This window comes from Taudactylus pleione, unplaced genomic scaffold (assembly GCF_031769625.1).
Source record: "Taudactylus pleione unplaced genomic scaffold, aTauple2 ptg000897l, whole genome shotgun sequence".
NCBI classification, from domain to species: Eukaryota; Metazoa; Chordata; class Amphibia; order Anura; family Myobatrachidae; genus Taudactylus; species Taudactylus pleione.
Window position 1 is genome coordinate 1,735,232 of NW_028285298.1, and position 22,554 is coordinate 1,757,785.

At 43.8% G+C, this 22,554-nt stretch overlaps 1 protein-coding gene across 2 annotated transcripts in view; it reads right to left on the minus strand.

Annotated features, from left to right (window-relative positions):
• Window positions 1-22,554, minus strand: part of ABCA2 (ATP binding cassette subfamily A member 2) — an 86,711-nt gene that overhangs the window by 38,838 nt on the left and 25,319 nt on the right. Inside the window, exons 2-6 of one of the 2 annotated variants that reach the window (XM_088459207.1) lie at window positions 14,360-14,453; window positions 5,574-5,685; window positions 4,378-4,541; window positions 2,291-2,412; window positions 857-964 (exon numbers count right to left, since the gene is read on the minus strand). In XM_088459207.1, coding sequence (XP_088315333.1) covers window positions 857-964; window positions 2,291-2,412; window positions 4,378-4,541; window positions 5,574-5,685; window positions 14,360-14,453 — 600 coding nt within the window. Of the gene's footprint in view, window positions 1-856; window positions 965-2,290; window positions 2,413-4,377; window positions 4,542-5,573; window positions 5,686-9,079; window positions 9,132-14,359; window positions 14,454-22,554 lie in introns of those variants that run through there. The other variant, XM_088459208.1, reaches the window with a different exon arrangement.

The window sequence follows — 22,554 nt, forward strand, 5'->3', positions numbered from 1 at the left end:
ATAGCAATAAGCAGGGGTTTTTTTGGGAGAAAAAAAGTTGTCCTGTCAAATTAGGGTACGTGAAAATGGGTGCTAGCATATTTTAAAGTCTCAAAAGTGAAGTTTAAAAAATTGTGAAAAACGCAACAGTTGCGAGCACCTACAATAAAAAAAAAACACCTCCACCATACTTGCAGACCCCCAAAACGGCTATTTATCTACTTTTTAAAGTGGGTACCCCAACTTTGTACTTTTTCGCCCCCATTTTCAAAGTAATTTTTTGGGATTTTTTGACGCAGATATCCTATGGGGGGTTGTCCCAAGTATGCAGAGGGGTTTCCCCACCTTTGCACCCCAAAATAGCGTTTTTGCACCACTTCTCGCCACCTATTCATAAGCGAATCTTTTTTGCCCATTACATTGCATTGAGTTTTCGCGTACGCAAAAAGTGTTTGCAATTGAATACGGCGATACTTTTCCGCCTGTCGAAATGACGTCATCCGCGATACTTTTCCGCGGATTCCGACTTTTCGCCGCTAATTGAATATGGGCCTAAGTTTGGTTCTGTGACAAAATATATGTTTAGCGTCTTGTTCACTCATGGATTTCTTTAAAAGTGCTGGTAATCCAAATCTCCAGATATACTGCTGGACATGTGACATTAGCGAGCCTGCAAACGCTTATCTGTAACACTGGCTGTTGGAAGGGGTGTAATCTGGGATAGCTTGCATTTGTTTGCTGGGGGAGTAATACAAATATTAGTAAGTACTATAATTAAATCGCATTTTTTATGCAAAATCCTGCTTGATACATCGCCCCTAAGCTTGTACTCTCTTCTTAAGCTCGTATTGTCGGTGTCCCTTTATTGCTCACGCACATGTAAATTGCGGATTTGTCCGCCCATTGACCTGGCCGCATCCCGGGGGCTCCGAGCCGGGGGGTCTTCGGTAGACAGGTAGGTGGAGCTGAAGAGCAGGTTGTAGACCTGAGGATATAGAAGAGGTGATAATGCAGAATAAGTACAATATTCCTGACATTTTGTGACAAACCCAGCTGAACTTTTCCTGCATAACTCTATGGGGTCTAGTTACTAAGCAGTGTTAGGAGACAGAGTGAAAAGTGATAAGGTACCAGCCAATCAGCTCCCAACTGTCATTTTTCAAACACAGCCTGTGAGATGGCAGTTGGGAGCTGATTGGCTGGCACCTTATCACTTATCACTCTGTCTCCTAACACTGCTTAGTAAATAGACCCCTATGAGACTACAGAGAATAATCAGAAACAATTGCAGCATTCTCTTCCTGTACTGTACTAAATGAGCCACTTATACTCTAATGGTGGGTACACACTAGACGATATGCTCCCTGAGCGATATCGTCTAGTGTGTCCCTGGCAGGCTGTGCTCAATGTCGTTCATGACATTGAGCACAGCCGCTGAACGATATCATTAACGATATCGTTCAGCGCCGGGCTCTCTCCCCCATTCCCTGACATGCAGCAACGTGACGAGATCGTCAGGCTGGCCTGCATGTCAGCCCGATGAACGATAGTGACGAACGACCCGCGGAAACGCGCGTCGTCGTTATCGTTCATCTTTTTGGGGTTAAAAATGGACGATAAAGTGGACGACTGAACGATAACGATATTGTTATCGTTCAGTCGTCCACTTTATCGCCCAGTGTGTACGCACCTTAAGCATCTCAGAAACAACTTCTCATATTATTAGCAGAGACTAGCAATAAGAAGCTAGAAGACCAGAGCAATCCATCATTCATACACTAATATCAGATGGCCAAAACTAGCCAATGGGAGCTACCTGACACAGGAGTCTGGGGGCGGGCTAATCCGGCGCACCTGTCAATCAAACAGACCCAACTGATCCTCCCCCCTGTAAGTTTTGGATTGTGCTGCAGCCCCCCACCTTGCAACCACCACTGGAGATTACCCATGTAACTTGCATCAGTCAGAGTGTCTTTCTGCCTTTTATCTGAGGGCATAAGGTGGTTATATAGCGGACAGGAGGTCACTACAGTTAATTCTCTATAAGACTGGAGAGTTGTTGTGTTTTGTAGCTTGTACAGTATCTGTCTATGGGGTCTATTTACTAAGCAGTGTTAGGAGACAGAGTGAAAAGTGATAAGAAAGTGTTAAGGTGCCAGCCAATCAGCTCCCAACTGTCATCTCACAGGCTGTGTTTGAAAAATGACAGTTGGGAGCTGATTGGCTGGCACCTTATCACTTTCTACTCTGTCTCCTAATACTGCTTACTAAATAGACCCTTATATCCCGGGTGAATAAACTCTGTACATACCTCCTGCAAATTGATGCTGGATCCAGCCAGCAAGTCGACAACATTACCGGGCAGAGAGAGATTGGAGCCGAGGAATTCCCGGAAACTCGTCTCGTTTTTCACCAAAGAATCCAGTGTAAAACCTGCGCCACGGAAATACGGAGATTGATTTATTAGGCTTTCTATGCCATCTACAACTTGTAAGCTTGCGAGCGGATATCGGAGCAATGTTCCTCGACTACACATGCGTCCCGATTGTCAATGCACAGAGTCGCAGTGCTGATTCAGACGTGTCTCCTTGCGGCATTAGCGTAAAGTTGCGGGCGCAACAGCGGCAAGAGACGTGGACCCTACTACCTCCGGATCACAATCAACCCTTATCTATTATTATTCGGTCTTGTTTTATCCCCAATTGTAAAGAGCAACAGATTATGCTGGTTCTCTATAAATAAATGTTAATAAAATGAAATGAATGTTGTTGCTTAAAAAGGAAGGTACTCCTATGGATGGGACAAACATAATGTACTGGGCAGGACTGAGACTGCCGGAGCAGGGAATGTACTGAGGGTTCTGCAATGTTTAAACCATGTCCAAATTAAACTCATCGTAATGTTAATCAACAGGGACAGGACTTTCCATAATAAAATATGACCTGCAGGCACAAGACCAGCTGCCGGGAATACCCCGCCCACCCCAGGGCCATCACCGGGTATAGCGTGGGGGTCAGAGCAAAGGTCTCTCCCTGTATAGCAGCATTGCAGTGTTTCTGAATGATCGTCAGCACTTCTCATAAAACACCTGGACTTTAGAGTTAGTGATCATCAGATGATTGCTCCCAATTGGCAAACATTGATCTTCTGCTAATGACCATCAAGTGTGAATTGCAAGTTGAGTAATAACCGTACTGTAATAAAGCATATTGGGCCTGGTGCAGATTAGAACGGATATCAGGCGTAAGTTGTTCCCGAACAGAGTACATGGAAATAAATACATATATTCACCCATATGCAGAGATGTATGTATCCTGCCGCGTATTCAACAACTTTGTGTATGTTTGACTGGCTACTCCTTAACATCATCGTGCACATTTGTCCCTATCGTAGCGTAGATGCACCCAAAATGTGCAGGAGTCTGTACGACCCCATATGTGCCTGCTCTTAGTTCCGGAGCATAAGCAAAGCAAAGATATTCTCCGCCAGTAGGTATACGTTCAGCGTAACATCAGACCCGTGCTGTTATCTACTGTGTCATTTATATTCCCATAATTACTGTAAGTGGAGTCTTTTATCCAGGATTACCACCCTATAAAGTAGTTCGAATTTTCGTTCGAATTTTCCTGCCAAATTCAGATTTTTCCCGCCAAAAATCAGGTCTCAGAAAGAGGCAAAATGTCATCTTTCATGGACAAACATCATCATTCCTGGACAAAAGTCCATGAAAGATGATGTTTGTCCCGTGAAAGATGACATTTTGCCTCTTTCTGAGACCCAATTTTTGGCGGGAAAAAAAATAAATCAGAATTTGGCAGCAAAATTTGAACGAATACGAGCCTGCACATCCCTACTATAAACCAGTGACATTAACATCAGATTTATGACATTCGTATTTATTTTGGAGTGACAGGTGACCAGGGACCAGATGTCTGTCACCACGTAAATGACTGGCTGCAGGGGCGTATCTATAATGGGTGCAGGGTGTGCGGGGAACACGGGCCCCTGGGTCCAGGGGGGCCCGCACCGCACACCCTGCACCCATAATATTACTTACCTCTCTGGAGTCCCATGTCGCCGTGGCCATTTTCCAGTCGTTTGCACAGTACAGGGAAAATGGCCGCCGCGGCCATTTTCCCAGTGACCTGTGCATTAAATTATAGACTCTGGGAACACTCTAGTGCCCAGAGTCTATAACTCCGGCGCTGGCCACGCACAGCTCAGTGCGCTGCCGACTGCCGGGCGGACAGGAGGGGGCCCGTGTCGGAGACTGCACACGGGCCCCCTCCTCTCTAGAAACGCCCCTGACTGGCTGTATGTATGTATGTATATATATATCTCTGCTGGGAAAAGTGTATAGGCGGAGACCTACACAAGGCGCGGCCTGACCCCCTGTACCTGGCTGCCGGTGGAAGTGATCCTCCAGGGAGCTGTGGTCACTGCCCAGAGATTCCAGGTGGTGCCTCAAAGATTCCAGTTCATCCTCCAGGCCCGGTCTGTCTGTATCAAACAAGTTGCTGTTCTCCACCACCTCCGTGAGCCTCTCCAGCAGCTGGGTGACCCTGCATAGTGTTATGGGAGAGGCATGGCACACTCAGCTTAACCCACACCAAACATCCTAAGGGGCTGTCCACCTTCTGAGGACTTTCATTCATTGCCTTGTTCTCGCCCTCTTGCAACTTGAACTTAATAAACGCCTTTATCTTCTAGTTTCCTTTTGTGGTTTTCAGCCATGTGTTTATATCATCAAGCAGAGCTATTGGTTCTTATTGTCCTGGGACATGACACAGTTCTGAGGTGCTGTCTGGTAGATATAATGTAGCTCTGTGTCGTATACAACAGCAATCAAAACAAACAACCCAACTCATATAAAGGCATGGCTGAAAACTACGGAAAGCTAGGCCGGGAAGAGCAATGCGCTGAGTCAAAGTCGCAGGAATGTTATGTGAAGTAGAAATCTGAAGGTTGAAGAACCTTTATAGGACCCATAAACCTCATTAGTTTTTAGAACAGATCTGTTTAGCCCAAAAATAGTTTTATAAGTGTCAGTTATGTTTCTAAGGGGTATATTAACTAAAGTGTGGGTTTATAAAAGTGGAGGTGTTGCCGATAGCAACCAGTTTTTATAATACTGCAGCAAGTACCCAGGAGGTTACTCCACCTCTTTTTAAACTAAGATGACTGCGGTCTTATGTAGTTCAGCAGCCAAGGCTGTAAATATGTATAAATCTATTTACAAGACGTGATTTCATTGCAGCAGCTTTGCATTCTCAGATTATGCTTTTTAAAGGGTTCTATGTAAAAAGATTCTGCACTGTACATTGTTGCAAACTGTTTGTTTATAATCAACAAGCCATATTGTGCTAAAATATGGTAGCATGCAGTGGGCAACTGTAATTATTTTCTGATCAACCATGGCTATATTGGTAATAGCGCATCAAATGCTTTATTTCCAGATTAGTTTTACCGATCAATATATCTGGCAGCGATGAATTTAGTAAATATATATTCACAGGACAAGGCTCTGATCTAAGCTGCCTGTGCACTGATACCATGGGGATGGCGTGAACATGATGTGGGCGGACGCTACTTACGTGGAGTTCGTGTACTGCAGGAAACCAAACTCATCTCTTTGTCCATCAGGGCACAGAGACTGCATGACCGGCAGGATCCCCGCAGAGGTCAGCGGAGCTGCAGTGTAGAAGGCTGGGAGACAGGCGACAGAGATTGGGGTAAGAAAACGGGACCATGAGAGAGTCACTCAGTACAGAGGGATAGAGGCGAGAGGAATTACTGTGGGGTAGAGGCCGGAGAGAGCGTAATTCATTGGCTCAGCAAACCAACAGCGCAGATAAGAAGGAGGAATTGAGTGTTAGTGATTTTAGATTAAGGATTAGAAGAAATAAGGGAGGAAGACACAATAGGAAGCGAGAAACAGTATAATGGAGCGTACACACGGTCAGATTTGTCAGACTTGTCAGATTTGTCAGATGAACGATTGAACGATTAAACGATCTGAACGATTTGACCAAAGTTTTGAACGATTTGAACGATTGAACGATTTTTGACTGCATTAAAATGAATGGAATCGTCCAAGTCTGACTGCAAACCCATCAGATGTCAGATATCGTTATCTGACAAACGGGAACGCGCATCGTTTATCGTCCATCGTTCAGGCATGTCAGATATGAACGATTTTCCTTCAGATATGAACGACTGAACGATTTTTAAATCGTTATCGTCCATATCTGAAGAAAAAATCTGATCGTGTGTATGCACCATTAGTCAATTTTCCCCATCGGTAAAGCGGTGGAGACACCAGTCAGACATTTTTAGGGGTATTCAATATGGGTGCGATAACATCGTTTTTTGCGTTAATATCGCACTTTTTTTACTTTTTCGCGTTAATATCGCACGTTTTAGTTTTACACCGTATTCAATTTCAAAGACTTATCGCAGTTTTGAAAAGTCTTTGATAAAAAACGGTGAGAACTTTTCACCATTGAATAGGTGTCGAAAAAAAGTGCAGAATTGGGGTTTAGGGGTGCAGGCTTAAAAAAAATAGCCTGCACCCCTGAGATTGACATTTAAAAAAAGAACTGTGTCAAAAAAAGTTTTTAAAAAAAATAGGGACACCCCAAAAAATTAATCTAAAAATTGGGGTGCAAAAAAAAAAAAATGGGAAAAAATTGTTAAACAATAGGGGAATAGGTTCAGGGCTATTCTGCAAGTATGCGGCAGGTGTTTTCTAGAATAGAATTATAGCGGCAGGTGTTTTCTAGAATAGATTTATAGCGGCAGGTGCACAAATGCAGAATTTTTAAAAACTGACTTTAGGGACTTAAAAATATGCTAGTACCCATTTTCATGTACCCCAAATTTGATGGGACCACTTAAAAAAACGAAAAAAATAACCTAAGTGCTCTTCTGCATCACTTCTTCAATGTCTGGAAAAAAACACGCTGCTGCGGCTATTTAAATCCCCGACTTTCAATTAAAGGCTAAAACGGGGGGACCCATAGTGTTCCCCCATGTTTTTACAACTTTAGGGGGGTCTTACAATTATTTAAAGGAAAAATTCGTAACTTTACGCAAATACAACTTCAGAGTTTCCCGTTTTCGTTAATTTTATTTTGAATACGGGGATAAGCGGGAGAGCGCACCATACCTTTACGCAGAAAAAAACTCCGATATGAAACGTTAACTTCGCCAGGGAAGTTAACCTTTCATATTGAATACCCCTCTTTGTCTTTGGTTCCCCAAAACCCACCAAGATAAGTGATCATTAGCTCACTAATGCTATAATGAAAGGGGTCCCGCCATAGTTCTGCAGGTTCAAATGACTGACAGAGTGCAACCAATCAGAGTCTTGCTGTCATCATCTGCCTTGCCCTAGACACATGAAAGCCAATTGCTGATTGGTTGTTGTTGTTCACTTCAAATGTTAGAGAATAGGCCCCGGTGAAGCTGTCTTGTTGGAACCTGGGAATATTGGAACGGTGAGGAACAGCTGTAGAGGACGGACATGACCCTGCATAGCTGCCAACTCTCTCTATAGTTACCAGGGACAGTCCCAGGTTTTAACTATTTGTCCCAGGACATTTTGTGCCTTGAAAAGTCCCCGTTTCTTTATTACTGACCCACTGCACAATACTATACCCCTTTTCCTGAATGTTCGAAGCAATGCCAGCCATGCACTTTTGTTAATGATGATAATTATTCTTTTGGCTGTACGATTTAATATTCCCTGGGAATTACTTTAAAATATTGGCATCTATGCACCTGTCCCTGTGCAATAACAATAACCTAATACTTGCTGCAATATGTACTGCAGTAATAGGAACCCAAGTCAGACGGTCAAGCATGAAATGTATAGGTTATCTCCAGGATACCACAGGACAAGCAGTCATCCTACCTGTCTAGGGAAACAGTTACAAAGACCCCTAATGTACTAAGCCTTGGGGAGAGATAAAGTGGACGGAGATAAAGTATAAACCAATCAGCTCCTCACTGTCATTTTTCAAACACAGCCTGCAAAGTGACAGTTAGGAGCTGATTGGTTGGTACTTTATCTTCAGCCATCTTATCTCTCTCCAAGGCTTAGTCCATAGACCCCTAAGAGAGAGGGAACATTAGTGCCTCAGTGTTAGCCAGCCTCTGCGTCTCACGGCTCCCTCCACATGAATTCATGGCTTTTACGAACATTAGGGGGTCTATTTACTAAGCAGTGTTAGGAGACAGAGTGAAAAGTGATAAGTCTGTGATAAGGTGCCAGCCAATCCGCACTCAACTGCCATCTCACAGGCTGTGTTTGTAACATGACAGTTGGGAGCTGATTGGCTGGCACCCTTATCACAGACTTATCACTTTTCACTCTGGGGATCATTCAGACCCACTCGCGAGCGGCAGTACGCTCGCAAGTGGGTCGATGTTCCCCACTGCGCATGCGCACGACGGAGGGAGCTCCGTCGTGCGCATGCGCGAGACCCGGGGAGTGACGGGCTTTACATCGCTCCGGGTCTTGCACCAAAGGGGGCGTGCTGTCGATGTTGATTGACAGCACGCCCCCTTTGGTGGGCGTGCCGGGGGTGTGGCGGCCAGACGGCGGCGTTCCCATGGGAACGCCTACCGTCTGAAGCCGGCCCCACTGACATCACTAGTGATGTCAGTGGGAGTGATTTTGGCGCTGATAGAGCCAAAATCACTCTAGGGCTTGTGGCAGGGAGACCCTACCGCAGGGTCTCCATCGCAAGTCCGATGGTCGCGATGGTCTTGACCATCGCGACCATCTTTTTGGCCGCTCGCATATGCTGTGGGTGGTCACCCACAGCTATGCAAGCGGCCAGGAGGCCGCTCCATTTTCATGGAGGAGGGCACTGATTCAGAGCGTCCGGCTCTGAATCAGGCCCTCTGTCTCCTAACACTGCTTAGTAAATAGACACCTAGATATTATTTGCTTCATGGGTACGGATTATATTCCAGCATTAAGGCCCAAGCTAAACAATATCAGTAAAAGTATATTTTAGATGTACGGTATTACATCAGTCTTCAGACACAAGAAAATGGCCGTCGCCTATGAGGTGTGCGATTCTGGTGTCACCTTTACTGAAATCGAGCACACAGAGGCTACATAGCATGGAGAGAGAGGACAGGAAGACAGGTGATCTCCAGGATAGAGAGACAGTCCCAGAAATTCGAGCTACACACATACAGTAACTTAAATGGGAAACCACTTGACCACTTACAGACTGCAGCATGCGATGTGGCGTCGGGCAGTGATGAGGAGGTACGAAAGCAAAATAAGTGCATGGAAAAAGGGAAAACAGAAATTAAAATAAAAATAAATCGTTCAACAATGTACATAAATCAATGACCAATACAGATGGAAAGAGGACATGTACTGTATATTGTGGGCACATGCAGTGAGTGCACTGGGGATTTTGTCCATGCCGGCCTGAGCCCTGTGCTGACACCCTTAAATTAATCTCATTTCTCTATTACCATGTCTACGTCTAATGATATCTAGAACAGGGCGTTTCAAGTCCGGTACTCGGGTACCACCATATTTGGAGCATTGCCTTAAAGTTGTGCATTTTGGGACACCCCCTCCTCCGTAGGTAGTGCTGCCCCATGTCGCACTTCAATGGGGAACTGTGGTGTTTGGTAGTTGGGAGAGGAGAGGAAATTCAGATCCCCTGGGAAGTTTAACGCCTGTTTGGATCGGAAGAAGAGCCCTCCAATCAGATGCCACCTTCACTTCCCGCCTCGTATCTGCAGCCTGAAGGGTGTATGTACTGAGCCTTGGAGAGCGATAAAGTGGGTGTAGATAAAGTACCAACCAATCAGCTCCTGTTATTTTACAAACACAGCCTGTAAACTGATAGTGAGGAGCTGATTGATTGGGACTTTATCTCTCTTTCCAAGGCTTAGTACAGACCCCTGAGTTCTCTTGAACAGGTCTAGTCCTAGTGGGCAGGATTCAATTCTCGTGACCAAGAAAATCATTATTAATATTATGTGCCAATCTTCCCTGGCACAGAGGTGTGTAGGGAAATTAGCTATGTTAGGCTACTGTAATTCTCAGGGATGGTCACAGGAGAACATCACGACCTCACCTTGCTGAGAACTGAATCCCCCCTCCCGCTAGAGCACTCTCCTCCCCGCCTGCCAAACACTGCAATATTGCAGCTGCCATCAGGAAAATGGGGGTTTCCAGAGGGAACGACCACATTATTTATGCATACGATGCAATCGACTATGTGTCAGCACATTCCTCACAGAGGGAAATCCTGACTGCAGGAATGGTCGGCAGACACTTAACTAGACAAGAAAGCTTGATCCAGTACCCAGCGGGTTAATGTCCGACAGTCCTTGCAGAGGACCTATCGCCCTTTGTGGTAGTTTATTTATTTCATTAACTAGATAATAACAAGTGTAATGAATATTTTAGTATTGTAGTGTAGCGTGTTATTATAGTATAACATAACATTATAATTATTCCTACTGTGTTAAAAGAACAATATGACTGCAGTATTAAACCCTATCTTTTCTCTGCTTGTACATAACTATGACTTATTGCTCTGTGAATGCTTTATGCACCTCTGTGTATCAGTTGCAGAGACACCTGCAAGGTTTTCATGAATGTTATCACCATAAGTGGCCTTCAACCAAGATAACACGTCTTGTATTCAACCTACAGCCTCTTATTTATAGCAGATTCATGGAAGTATTTGGAGAGAACTGATCAAGTTGGTTGAATAATCTCTGGCCCTGTGGTGACAGGTCCTCAGTAGGGTCATGAATCCAATTCTAGGCCAAGCGAGTTACGGTTTTATTTGTGACTTCTAAATAGAGAAACTCCTGGGGCAAAGTTACAGAGATACAAAGAAATCAGCCAATTTGTGGGAAGAACTCAGTATTCTTGTGCAGTGCTTACACACTGTGGGGGTCTATGTACTAAGGCAATATGGAGGAAAGTGTGCTACAATATGGAGGAAAGTGCGACAATGATGCAATATGGAGGAAAGTGTGGTACAATATGGAGAAACATGGTAAAATATGGAGGAAAGTGTGGCGCGATATGGAGGAAAGTGTGGTACAATATGGAGGAAAGTGCGACAATGATGCAATATGGAGGAAAGTGTGGTACAATATGGAGAAACATGGTAAAATATGGAGGAAAGTGTGGCGCGATATGGAGGAAAGTGTGGTACAATATGGAGGAAAATGTGACAATGATGCAATATGGAGGAAAGTGTGACTAGCATGGTGTAACATGGAGGAAAGTGTGACTAGCATGGTGTAACATGGAGGAAAGTGTGGCACAATATGGAGGAAAGTGTGGCACAATATGGAGGAAAATGTGACAATGATGCAATATGGAGGAAAATGTGACAATGATGCAATATGGAGGAAAGTGTGACTAGCATGGTGTAACATGGAGGAAAGTGTGGTACAATATAGAGGAAAGTGTGGCGCAATATGGAGGAAAGTGTGGCACAATATGGAGGAAAGTGTGGCACAATATGGAGGAAAGTGTGGCACAATATGGAGGAAAGTGTGGCACAATATGGAGGAAAAAGTAATGCAAGATGGAGGAAAGTGTGGCGCAATGTGGAATAATATATGCAGAATTTCCATGCTTTCCTTCATATTTGCAGTTTTGTTCCGGAGCAGGAGTCAGGGCAGCGACACAAACTCCCACAGTGCGCCAAAGCCCTCATGCAGGTGCTTGAATTTTGAGCAGCGCTACATTGCACATAACAAGCAATTATTAAATATGGCGCCACTATGCACCAATAATGGAGCACTGTATGCCAGTGGTTATTTAGAAAGAATCATAACTGTAAATGTATAAATAATTAAGAATTTGACAGGATCTTTCTGGTAATCCAGCTCACAGGCCTGAAATAACCCACAGAACATAATGACATTTATTCTCATGCAGTGGAGTCATGTTCACAGACAAACATATATGAATATACAATACCAAAAGCATAAAATTAAAGAAAATATATTTATAAATCAATAAATCATACAAGACAAAAAATACATCCCTTCTTGCGTGGGGACACCTTTGCTAAAAAAAATAAATAAATAATAATCTAGCAACATATCATTGCCTTGTTTTGAAACGTAGAGTTAACATTTTAGAACGCAGAGCTGGGAAGGAGGCGGTAAGAAACCAATTGTCCTATTCTGAAGGCCCCTTTGAGGCATTAGCCAGCAGCTGAGGTATGCATTAACAGCGGGCAGGAGCGAGCGAGCCCTTAATGGCATCACTGGCTCCCAGAGAATGGACAGGCAGCGATCTCCCGGAAGCTGGTTTAGCACATGAAATACAGAAGCCTGGCAACAGGTACTTCACATAAAACCTTGTTACTGCGTGTCAGGAGGGTAGCGTGTGCACAGCTCGCTGGGTGTGTCTGGGAAGTCCCAGCAATAGGGACACCTCATGACACACTGTCTGCCAGCTGAAGGTCAATGGGCAATAAATAGATATAAATTATATATTAACGTTAAAACACATCATTTGTTAGCGCTGTGAATTCTCTATACCAATTAAGCACTGGGAGGAAATTAACAATACACTGCAGAGCGGGACGGCTATTAATAACGGCTTGCCTTTATCCAATATCCAGCATTTCTTGATTTATGCCTCATATAAAAGACATAAATCAAACATGGAAGAGCGGGGATGGCAAACTACTAGTTCTCATCACTAGACGGTTAGCTGGATTTTATTTTAAACTATACTGTCCTGTCACAGGGAAGACATTCATCAGGAAATGTTCCCACAGAGATCCCAAGAGCTGAAACTCAGGTGGCCCCCGGCATTCATTCTATCTATAGGCTGGAGATAGGGTAATAAAAAAAGAATTCATGTGCAAAGAGAGAAAATATGCTGTAACCTATATCAACCAATAATATTTCAACTATTTTTTTATTATAGTTTAAAAAATGTAAGCAAACATCTGATTGGATTTTACAGGTTACATCACTTTTTATGACTGGGCACCAATTTGCATAAATATCATTGACTTTAATAGTCACGCTTCTATACCATAATAAAACCTCATTAAATATGTCAATACATTATTAGTGTCATACTTTATCACTTTACTTTGTGCTCTCTGGCTGTTGAGTAGGGATGGCCATCGATTGGTTCACCATGGGTGGTGCCATTGGTGGTTTACCTGGATGGTGGAGAACCATCAACAGGAAACCATCAATGGTTTATATCATCGATGATCATCAGTGCAGCACATTAATAATGAATTTTATTTATATATATGCCCCCAAGTCATTTGGAACTAGCCAGCGACCAGCGGCAGCCATTTGTGAACTGACCCACTTCCTTGTCTATGTCCCAGAAGGCCCAGGAGACTCCTGCATGCCGCTTCCTTCTTGTGAAGTGTGCAAAGCCTCGATGAAGCATCTCACAGCAGGGGTGGCTGTAGTGATGTGAAATGCGTTAGTCCAGGACCTAGGTCCAAAAACTTGGCAAGTGTGCTGAACCAGCTACCATGAGAATTCAGTCTGTCAATTCATCAGTGGTAACATCACTGAAGCCTATAGTTTGACCTCCATTACATATATGAATTGGAATAACGATTGACATCTTACATATGCATGTGTGGAAGACAAGGTTTACCACACTCAATGACATCAGTCAGGAAAAGGATGTCCTCGATCAGCCTCTCACTGAATAACAAGCCACTGCGAGATAAGTGAGAGCATTAAACCATTCTGTCACTGAAAGGCAGAATCAAGCAAAGTTAATAAATGGGAAAGTATCTTCGGAATAGATTCCTATGCTGTTCCTTTTCAAACGTGACTGTGTGACTGTGTGCACACAGGCACACAGTCACACAGTCTCTCTGCTTCCGGGTTTGTGTTGCAGTGAAGGGGAGTGAAGCCAAACACTAGTACACCCTCCTCCCAGACACAATAGAGAGCAGAGCAGAGAGGAGACAGAGTGGCCTAATACTCTCAGATACAGCTTGATTGGTACTTTGTATATGGAGATTTGAATTTTGGCATGTTTACGGGTGAATCGTTTGAAAAGGAACAGCATAGGAATCTATTCCGAAGATACTTTCCCATTTATTAACTTTGCTTGATTCTGACTTTTACTCCAGAGGAGCGCAGGAACTGCAAGTACTGTGTTTATTGTGATTTATAGGGTGTAAGTGGCCACCCGAGCACTTCCTGCAGCACCATTGGATTGGTGCGCTTGTTTCAGTATATAATTTTTTGGCATTCTGTCACTGATCTTTGACCTGCATTTCCTCTATTGCGTGTGATGTAAAGATAATATGAATCTTTGGCAGGTGACAACTCTTTCACCGATATGGCTCAGTAATTCCGCGCCCCTTACCTTCCGTCACGTGGATCGTAGGCTTCTTCTGCCGCAATCCGAGCAAAATGAAGAAGAGCACCAGGGGGATGAAGATTTCAAATGCCAGCACCCACTGAAAAACAAATACAGCAGGTTACAGCCTAGCACAAACACTATACATTATATTATTATGCATCTCAAAACACATGCTGGTATTTACTAATCAGGCATCAAGACTTTGTTTTGTGATACAGCTAAACATGGGCACTCTTACAAATTATGCAGAATAAAAAACTGAACCCCTTATTGTCATGTATAATTTAAGTAGGAGGGTCTTGAAATAATCCTATTCCCTGGACCCCTGATTAGTGTCCTAAATTACAATCTTCCAGGTCCTAAAACAGAGTCTTGGATTCAGCATAACTAGGGGAACAATTATAAATATGTGAGACACCTATCACTGAATACCTGCAGACCATGCAATGCTATGTGGTTATTTCCAGTCTCGTATGCTCCTCATACTTTGTAGATACCCCTCTGGTAAAATTAGTTCTTGTATTAAACAAATACAGTATACTGCACTTTCTACCATTAACAGAACAGGCCCATAGGAGTTACACTTGGGACTTGAGTTGATGGAAGTTTTATCCTAGCGACGCGTTTCGCCTCTTGGACTTTTTATGTATAGCTTCATTAGAATGTGGGTGCGGTTAGGGTGGATCACGGGAGGGTCTTATTTTTGCTTTTAAAAGATGCCAGCTATGCAGCAAGGATATAGATGGTAAATGGCATTACAGGTAGAGCACTGTCTTGATATATAGAGAATATCAGACTATAGGCTATGGCTGGTGTGGACATATCACATAGCATCTGTCCACTGTCTAGTCCAACTGTTGTACTATTTAGAAGGTGTCTGGAGAAAATCTCTGGGTTTCCATTTTCTTTCACATTTCCAACTTAAGCAATGCTTTGTATTGGTATGGTACTGGAGGTATTTCAATTACACATTTTATATACTGTAGTTACACTGGATACTTTGTATTATTAACCATCCCCCTCTTCTATACGTAAGCTCATACAGTATATACCTTCTGTATGCAATTCAGTGAGCAAGCAGACTGTATGACCAGTTTAGTATTCTCTTAGCTTTGACGTCATTTTTTATTTTTGTTGTGTTAAACTGCAGCAATCACAAGCACACCAAAGAGGCGGCCATTTTGTGGGCTGCACTCAAAATAATTGTGCCTCAATGTTATCACTGGTTCCCTGTATACTGATAGGCTGAATATTAACACAACCCATAAAAATGGCCACCATTACAGCGAGTGGGCAAGAGGTAAGCTTAGATGCTGTGTAACCTGTTGCATTGTGGGACAATAGCCAACTGATCGGCTGTACATCAAAATGGCTGACTCCACTGTGTACAGACAGCAAGTAATCCTTAAGAGCCCATTAGGTGAAGTAAAGCTACAGGTGTCATTCACATAAAGATCCGGGCCAACGATATAGCTTACAGGCAGAAAGAATTGTTTGTTTTCCCTTTCTTTTTTATGGAACCAGCCGCTCCCTGGCCTCAATGTAATATTTACTGAACACAAAAGCAAATAACAAAATAGTTCGATAAATACTTATTAATTCACTGCAAGCTTACAAGTCTAAGCTCATCGTCAGAAAAGGCTGTGTGCCGGGATGTAGTCAGGAAGCCAACGGTCTAAATGCCGACCGCCGCCTTCCAGACTGTCTAATCCCGGAAAAGTACTAATGACAGGCGTCGAAAACCCTACGCCTGTCATTAGACCTACACCGGGAGACAGATGCCCGGCAAACCGAACTAAGGTAAGACAGGCGCGGACAGCCGCGTGGGGGGGGGGAGCTTTAGGTTTAAGGGCTCCCGGGGGGACTTAGGGTTAGGCACCCCCACGGGGTGGGTTAGGCTAGGGGAAGGGGAGGTTAGGGTTAGGCTGCGGGAATGGGGGGGGTTAGGTTCAGGCAATTAGGGGTATATTTACTAAGCAGTGTTAGGAGACAGAGTGGAAAATGATAAGGTGCCAGCCAATCAGCTCCCAACTGTCATCTCACAGGCCGTGTTTGAAAAAATGACAGTTAGGAGCTGATTGGCTGGCACCTTATCACTTTTCACTCTGTCTCCTAACACCGCTTAGTAAATAGACCTCTATTTCTAGCTGATGTCAGAGCAAATATTATTTTTATTTTTTTTATCATCACGTCCCTACTTCTGCGCAATGGTGCCCAAGTTTCCATGTATGTGGGACAAAGCGGTGGCATCTGCAGGGGTGAAAGAGATTGCACATTCCGATGGGAAAATTGAGGGAGCTTTAGTGGAAAAAATTAGAATTTGCTTTGCAAATAGGGTTATTTAAATGAGGTGGTGGGGAAGGCGTGTTTTATGGCTCGCTGTACAGCATTTTTCTTACCACAAAAGGTCCAGATTTTGTGCCTGCTTCATACTTGCCTACTTTTGAAAAAGCATGTCAGGGAGATTGTGAAAGCAGCACCTATGAGTGCGGCGGTAAAGTGGGCGTGTCCTGCTACATCTGAGGGGCGTGTCATAAAAGTGACTTACATCCCAAATGTAAATGAGCCCCAAAGCAGTTAGCAAGATCTACATGTTTTGTGGTTCCCTATAAGTGGCCACAATAAACCTTATGCATGTAGCTATAGGGATCATTGTGTCTTATAACCCATGCAGGGAAATGGCACGGATTATACCATTGAATGTATATATCTTGGATTTCTATTTTTCCCAAGTATATAACGGCTACATAATTGGGGTAAGGTGCAATCAGGGAGATTACTAGGGGTAAATTTGCTAAGATGGGAGTTCTATTAAGAAGTGAGGTTGCCCATAGCAACCAGATTCCAGGTATTATCTTCTAGAGGTGCTAGATAAATGAGAAGTAGAATCTGATTGGTTGCTATGGGCAACATCACTTCTTAAATAGAATTCCCATCTTAGTAAATTTACCCCCTAGACTCTTCAGGGAGTCAGGGAGATTGCTGCTATTTTAGGGAGTCTCCCTGACAATCAGGGAGAGTTGGAAAGTATGGCCTGCTCACATATGGTGTAAACCAAACCTTGCTTGTCCTATACTTTTCATGGGATGTATTTTGCACCTTACGATTGGTAAAGCGTACTTTCACTAAATGAGTGAATGATGAAATAGCCAATCAGTGCCAGTGGAGTATTTACAAACAGCCAATCACAAGCGGTTTGGTAGTACAGTACCTACACCAACACCATCTGCTATTTGTACCTGCTCCTAACCACCTGCAAACAATACAGCTTTCCAGGCATATAAGTGTCTTTTTCCTGGGCTGTACGTGTTTGTGACATAAGTACAAGCTCATTAAGGTTATGTTTGCAATGCCCCCTACACACAAACCTAGCTGCAGGCAGACGCAAGTGGCAAAATCACATAAATTTGCATTTGCGCAATTTCTGCATAATTCCATGTTTATAAAGAAAAACAACGACCATATTCACCCAGAAATGTACCCAATTATTTTTCTGAGAAATACTGGAATCAGGTTTATCATGTACAACACATTTGTTTTGTTTTTAACTGTGTGGGAGGTTTCAGGGAGACGATTGCACAGGAAATAGATGCTGAAACCATTAGCAACAAAATAAAATAATTTACAGGTGGTATTTAGGTATGCAGCACAAAGGTGACACAGATGAGATCCGTGGTTTCCTGTAATGTGACGGCCCCATTAGCAGCCAGTCTGGTGTGTTGCAGCTTAGAAGAAAGATGAACAGTGGTTGTGTGGGAGGAGATCACAAGGTTCTGACAAACAGATTACAGCATGTACAATTCTGCAGCAATGTATCATACCATACCCCATCTCCTGACTAACGCAGTCTCTGGCCTTCAGCGTCCCAATACCAGTCATACAGGGAGGACACAGTTAAATGGATGTGGACAAATATATATATATATATATATATATATATATATATAAAAACACAATAAACACAAAGGGAATTAGTTAAAGTGTAACCTGCATGCAGCATTTAGAGCTTTATTGCTGGCAGAGTAAATATTAATCAGGAAACAAGCTATTTATTCACTAGGGACTAGCGACATCACGTGAAGTGCCTCGTGCCTCACTGAGGTCACTGGTTCCTAGTGAGCGGATAGGTTGCATTTGCAGTGATGTCACTGGCTCCTAGTGAATGGACAGGCTGTATTATCAGTGATGTCACTGGTTCCTAGCGAATGGATGAGCTGCCTTATCAGTGATGTCACTGGCTCCTAGTGACTGAATAGGCTGCAGTCACAGTGATGTCACTGGCTCCTAGTGAATGGATAGGCTGCATTGTCAGTGATGTTGTCATTTTCCCACAAGGACCACATATACATATACATACATACATACATATATATATATATATATATATATATATATATATATACACACACACACACACACATACATACACACACATATATTATATATATTAATATATTATTAATATATATATTTAATTTATTTATTTATTAGGGATGTGCAGGCTCGGATTTTTCCCTCCAAAAAACGGGACTCAGAAAGAGGTAAAACGTCATCTTGCATGGACAAACATCATCATTCCTGGTCCAGGAATGATGATGTTTGTCCATGCAAGATGACGTTTTACCTCTTTCTGAGTCCCGTTTTTTGGAGGGAAAAATCCTAACTCGGCGTGCAAATTCGAACCTATCCGAGCCTGCACATCCCTAATATATATACATATATTATACATACACAATCATTTTTCGAGACCAGTTTAGAAAATAAAAGCTAACTTCTAATTAGTTGCTTAGGAAAGTCCAGAAAACCCTGCGCCCTACAGCTGGATTTCTGAATAAAAAAAACAAAACACACCAAACACTTAAACATATGTAAGATATATAATATACTCAGAATATTACATAATTTTGTATTTAAAGTTTTTTATTGAAGCAAAAAACACTATACATCAAAATATAAATGTAAAAAGTCCAGTACAAATAAGGGAATACAATACATGCGGTGTCTATCAGTATATAAATCTATTCCGGAGCATATCCATACGTCTGTAAACAATACAAGCATTCATTTTGCCCAAGGTTTGATCCAATACAGATGGAAACAGACACAAATAATAGAAAACGGTACTTGTGTACTTTACGGACTCATTGCAGAGAGAACCCAATGAATGTTTTAAATGGTACTTGTCTACTTTACGTACACAAAGTACCGAAAGTTGTCCCCACCTAAAGAGCTTTGGGCTCGGTGGCTCGCTACAAAGTTATGTCCCCCCTCTATGCCCACTTGGATGGTAGGGAATGACGCTGGACACTGGGAATGACGCTGGACACTGGCTGATGACATCAGGGTCCTCTCCGTGAAGGGGATTTAGACATTACCATGATTGATAATAATAATAATGAGTGTAGGACACTTTGGTTCTCTCTGCAATGAGGGCCTGATTCAGAGCCGCTCGTAAGCGGCCGCTCGTTCGTTCCGAGCGATGTTTGCACAACTGCGCATGCGTACGGATCGTAATACGCATGCACGAACCAGTCAGTGCGGCCGAAAATCGTTTGTTCGCTAAATAGCAAATGCCTGCTATTTTGAGTGGCAGGAGGAGGCGTATGTGGGTGGTAACAGGGGAAGGTGCTTGAAAACGGGGAGTGGAGATCCGAACGCAGGCGTGCTTAAAGGTCAAAACGGGCGTTTTATGGGTGTGCATAATTAATACAGCAGCGTCATTGACCACGTCACTGGGTTATTTTATAGTCAGAACTGCTCGCATGATTGCGGTAGGAAAAAACAACCACAAGAATAGCGAGCAGTTCATACGCTGGTCGATGTACTCGATTAATCTAATAAATAGCGGACATGACGTAGGATGCGAGCGGCCAGGGGGCGTAGTTTCCCAAAAAACGACCGCAAGTTTTGTTCGATCGTTCAGACCTAGAGGCGTGAACAGACCGCAAAGAGCGAACGGTTCATTTGAATAGCCACCCCTTTTTTCTGAACGAGCGAGCGCAAATAGCGTCCGGCTCTGAATCAGGCCCTGAGTCCGTAAAGTACACAAGTACCTAGAAAATAAATAAATAATAACTTAATGGATAAATGAAAAGAAAAAGAATGTCCTATTACATACATTTGATCAGATTTGACCTCACTGATAATGCAGACGCATAGGGCGTGGCACCATGAATCGCCCAACCCCAGCTCATTTCGCTATAAAATGTGACGTGCACTCCAGGTAGCTCTGCTGACTGCGGGGCGCCATTCCAGGCACCTTGCATGCCAAATGGCCACCCCCAGGCCTGGGCCCTGCGCACTTGTGCACCACTCACACACCCCCTTGTTACGGCCCCGTTTATTATATAGTAATTACACTCCCACACTGTATACATTCCTTATAAATGTGACCTTAAGATACAGACTAGCAGTGGAAAACTTGGTTTCCTGCTTTACACTTGTAGATCACACAATCCCCTCTCAGGCAGCTGATCCTGTGGTCTGGGAGCCGTGCTTAGCGTGTAGCTGACACACTAAGCTGGTAAACACAACAGATGTTTGTAGACTCATCAAGACTCAGTACTGAAGCTCTGCAATGATCAGAGAGAGATATTTCCCCACCCACAGACGCTGTGACGCAAAAAGCCATGTTCTGCTGTCTTCCCCCCCCCCAGGGCTCGGATAGAGGAGTCGCATTGATAAATCCTCAGAGGTTATGCAGGAATCTATGACCCATTTACACGACTGTCAATCCATGCACCCACTAGCTGGAAGAAGGGAGGGGAGCTACACTACTAAAATGCAATTACAATAGGGGCCTGGACATTATACAAAGTGAAGGGTTCAGCCTGGAAACAGGACAGGTGCCAGACTGACGCAATGGCGATACTTACGCAGATCGAGCGATTGTCAGTGTGCATGCGTATATAAATCGCACTGCGCACACGCAGCTATTGCTTTGCGATTACATTTCACGCAGAGGACCCACACGCACAGCGAGTGACAGGTAGTCAGCATCTGGGGGTGCGGTCAGAAAAATGCAGGCGCGTCTGACCGTTCAACGCCATATCATGGGCGTGCATAAATTAGCCATTGTGATTGCACTCGCAGCATGAGAGCTCTCAACGTGCGATGGCGACTGCCGTGTTTGCGGCTGGTCAGACCTGCAGCAAGGGCAAGATGGCTGCTCGATGTGCGTCGATGTTACAGATATTTACGTAGGTAAACGGCGTCGAACGCAGATGAGAAGGCAGCAGTGGGCGTCCCTATGCTCCAGTGATCTTTGAATCCATTAGCATTTTCGTAGTTGCCTTAAGTACAAAATGGGAGCTGCGATCCCAATAGCAAACTCCGGAATGTATCGTATTCCAGAGTTTGGTAATTATAGGGAGAATGTTGCCTAAATGCAGAAAACGGCCATCTTGACCGCATTTTAGCCTTAGTACATCCCGCCCACAGAATAATAGTTACCGCCGGCCCACTGGTTGCAGGTAGCGGCCATTGCAATTGAAATGGGAGGAGGCAGGAGGATTTTATACTGGGGCGTTGGAGGGTCACGTGTGAGGTAGTGTGCAGACTTACGAACACTAATTCCACCAACAAAATGGCGACTCATACTGTGTGCAGACAAATTGGTCACTTTACCAGCATTAGTTCATAAAGCGTTATTTTCAATCCCTTAAAGAGACATACAGTAGGGCCTAATTCCGAGATATAAGCCGATTCCGGCGCTACTGCGTCTTACACGCCAGGATATGTATTGCAAAGACGCAGGTTCTTAGAGAACTCTGAGTAAACCTATGGTCACGTAGAATGGCAGAGTGTATTGAGACGCCCGAACTGTGTTATCTGCGTACTGGATGCGACCTGCCTCCAAAAACGGACACAACACGTCTGTGTTTTTGCCGCCATTCCCCCATTACGCTCCCCAAACGGTGCCCGACTGTCAATCACCTTGTTTCAGAACTGTCGCTGTGACTGACTACGGCAATTGGCTCATGCGCAGACTGACGATTATCGCTCAACTGCGTAAACACCGGAATAGTGTCCATCTCTAAATCAGGCCCAAAATGGCCACCTTGGCTGGCACCTGTCAGAGATGGCAGCGCCGCAGTGAGAAACGATTTATTATTCTGCCTTGGTACAGAACTTGTGGCCAACCAACTCTAGTCAGATGGCTGGAGTCTAGACTGCGTTCCCAGTACCAGTCATTTCCA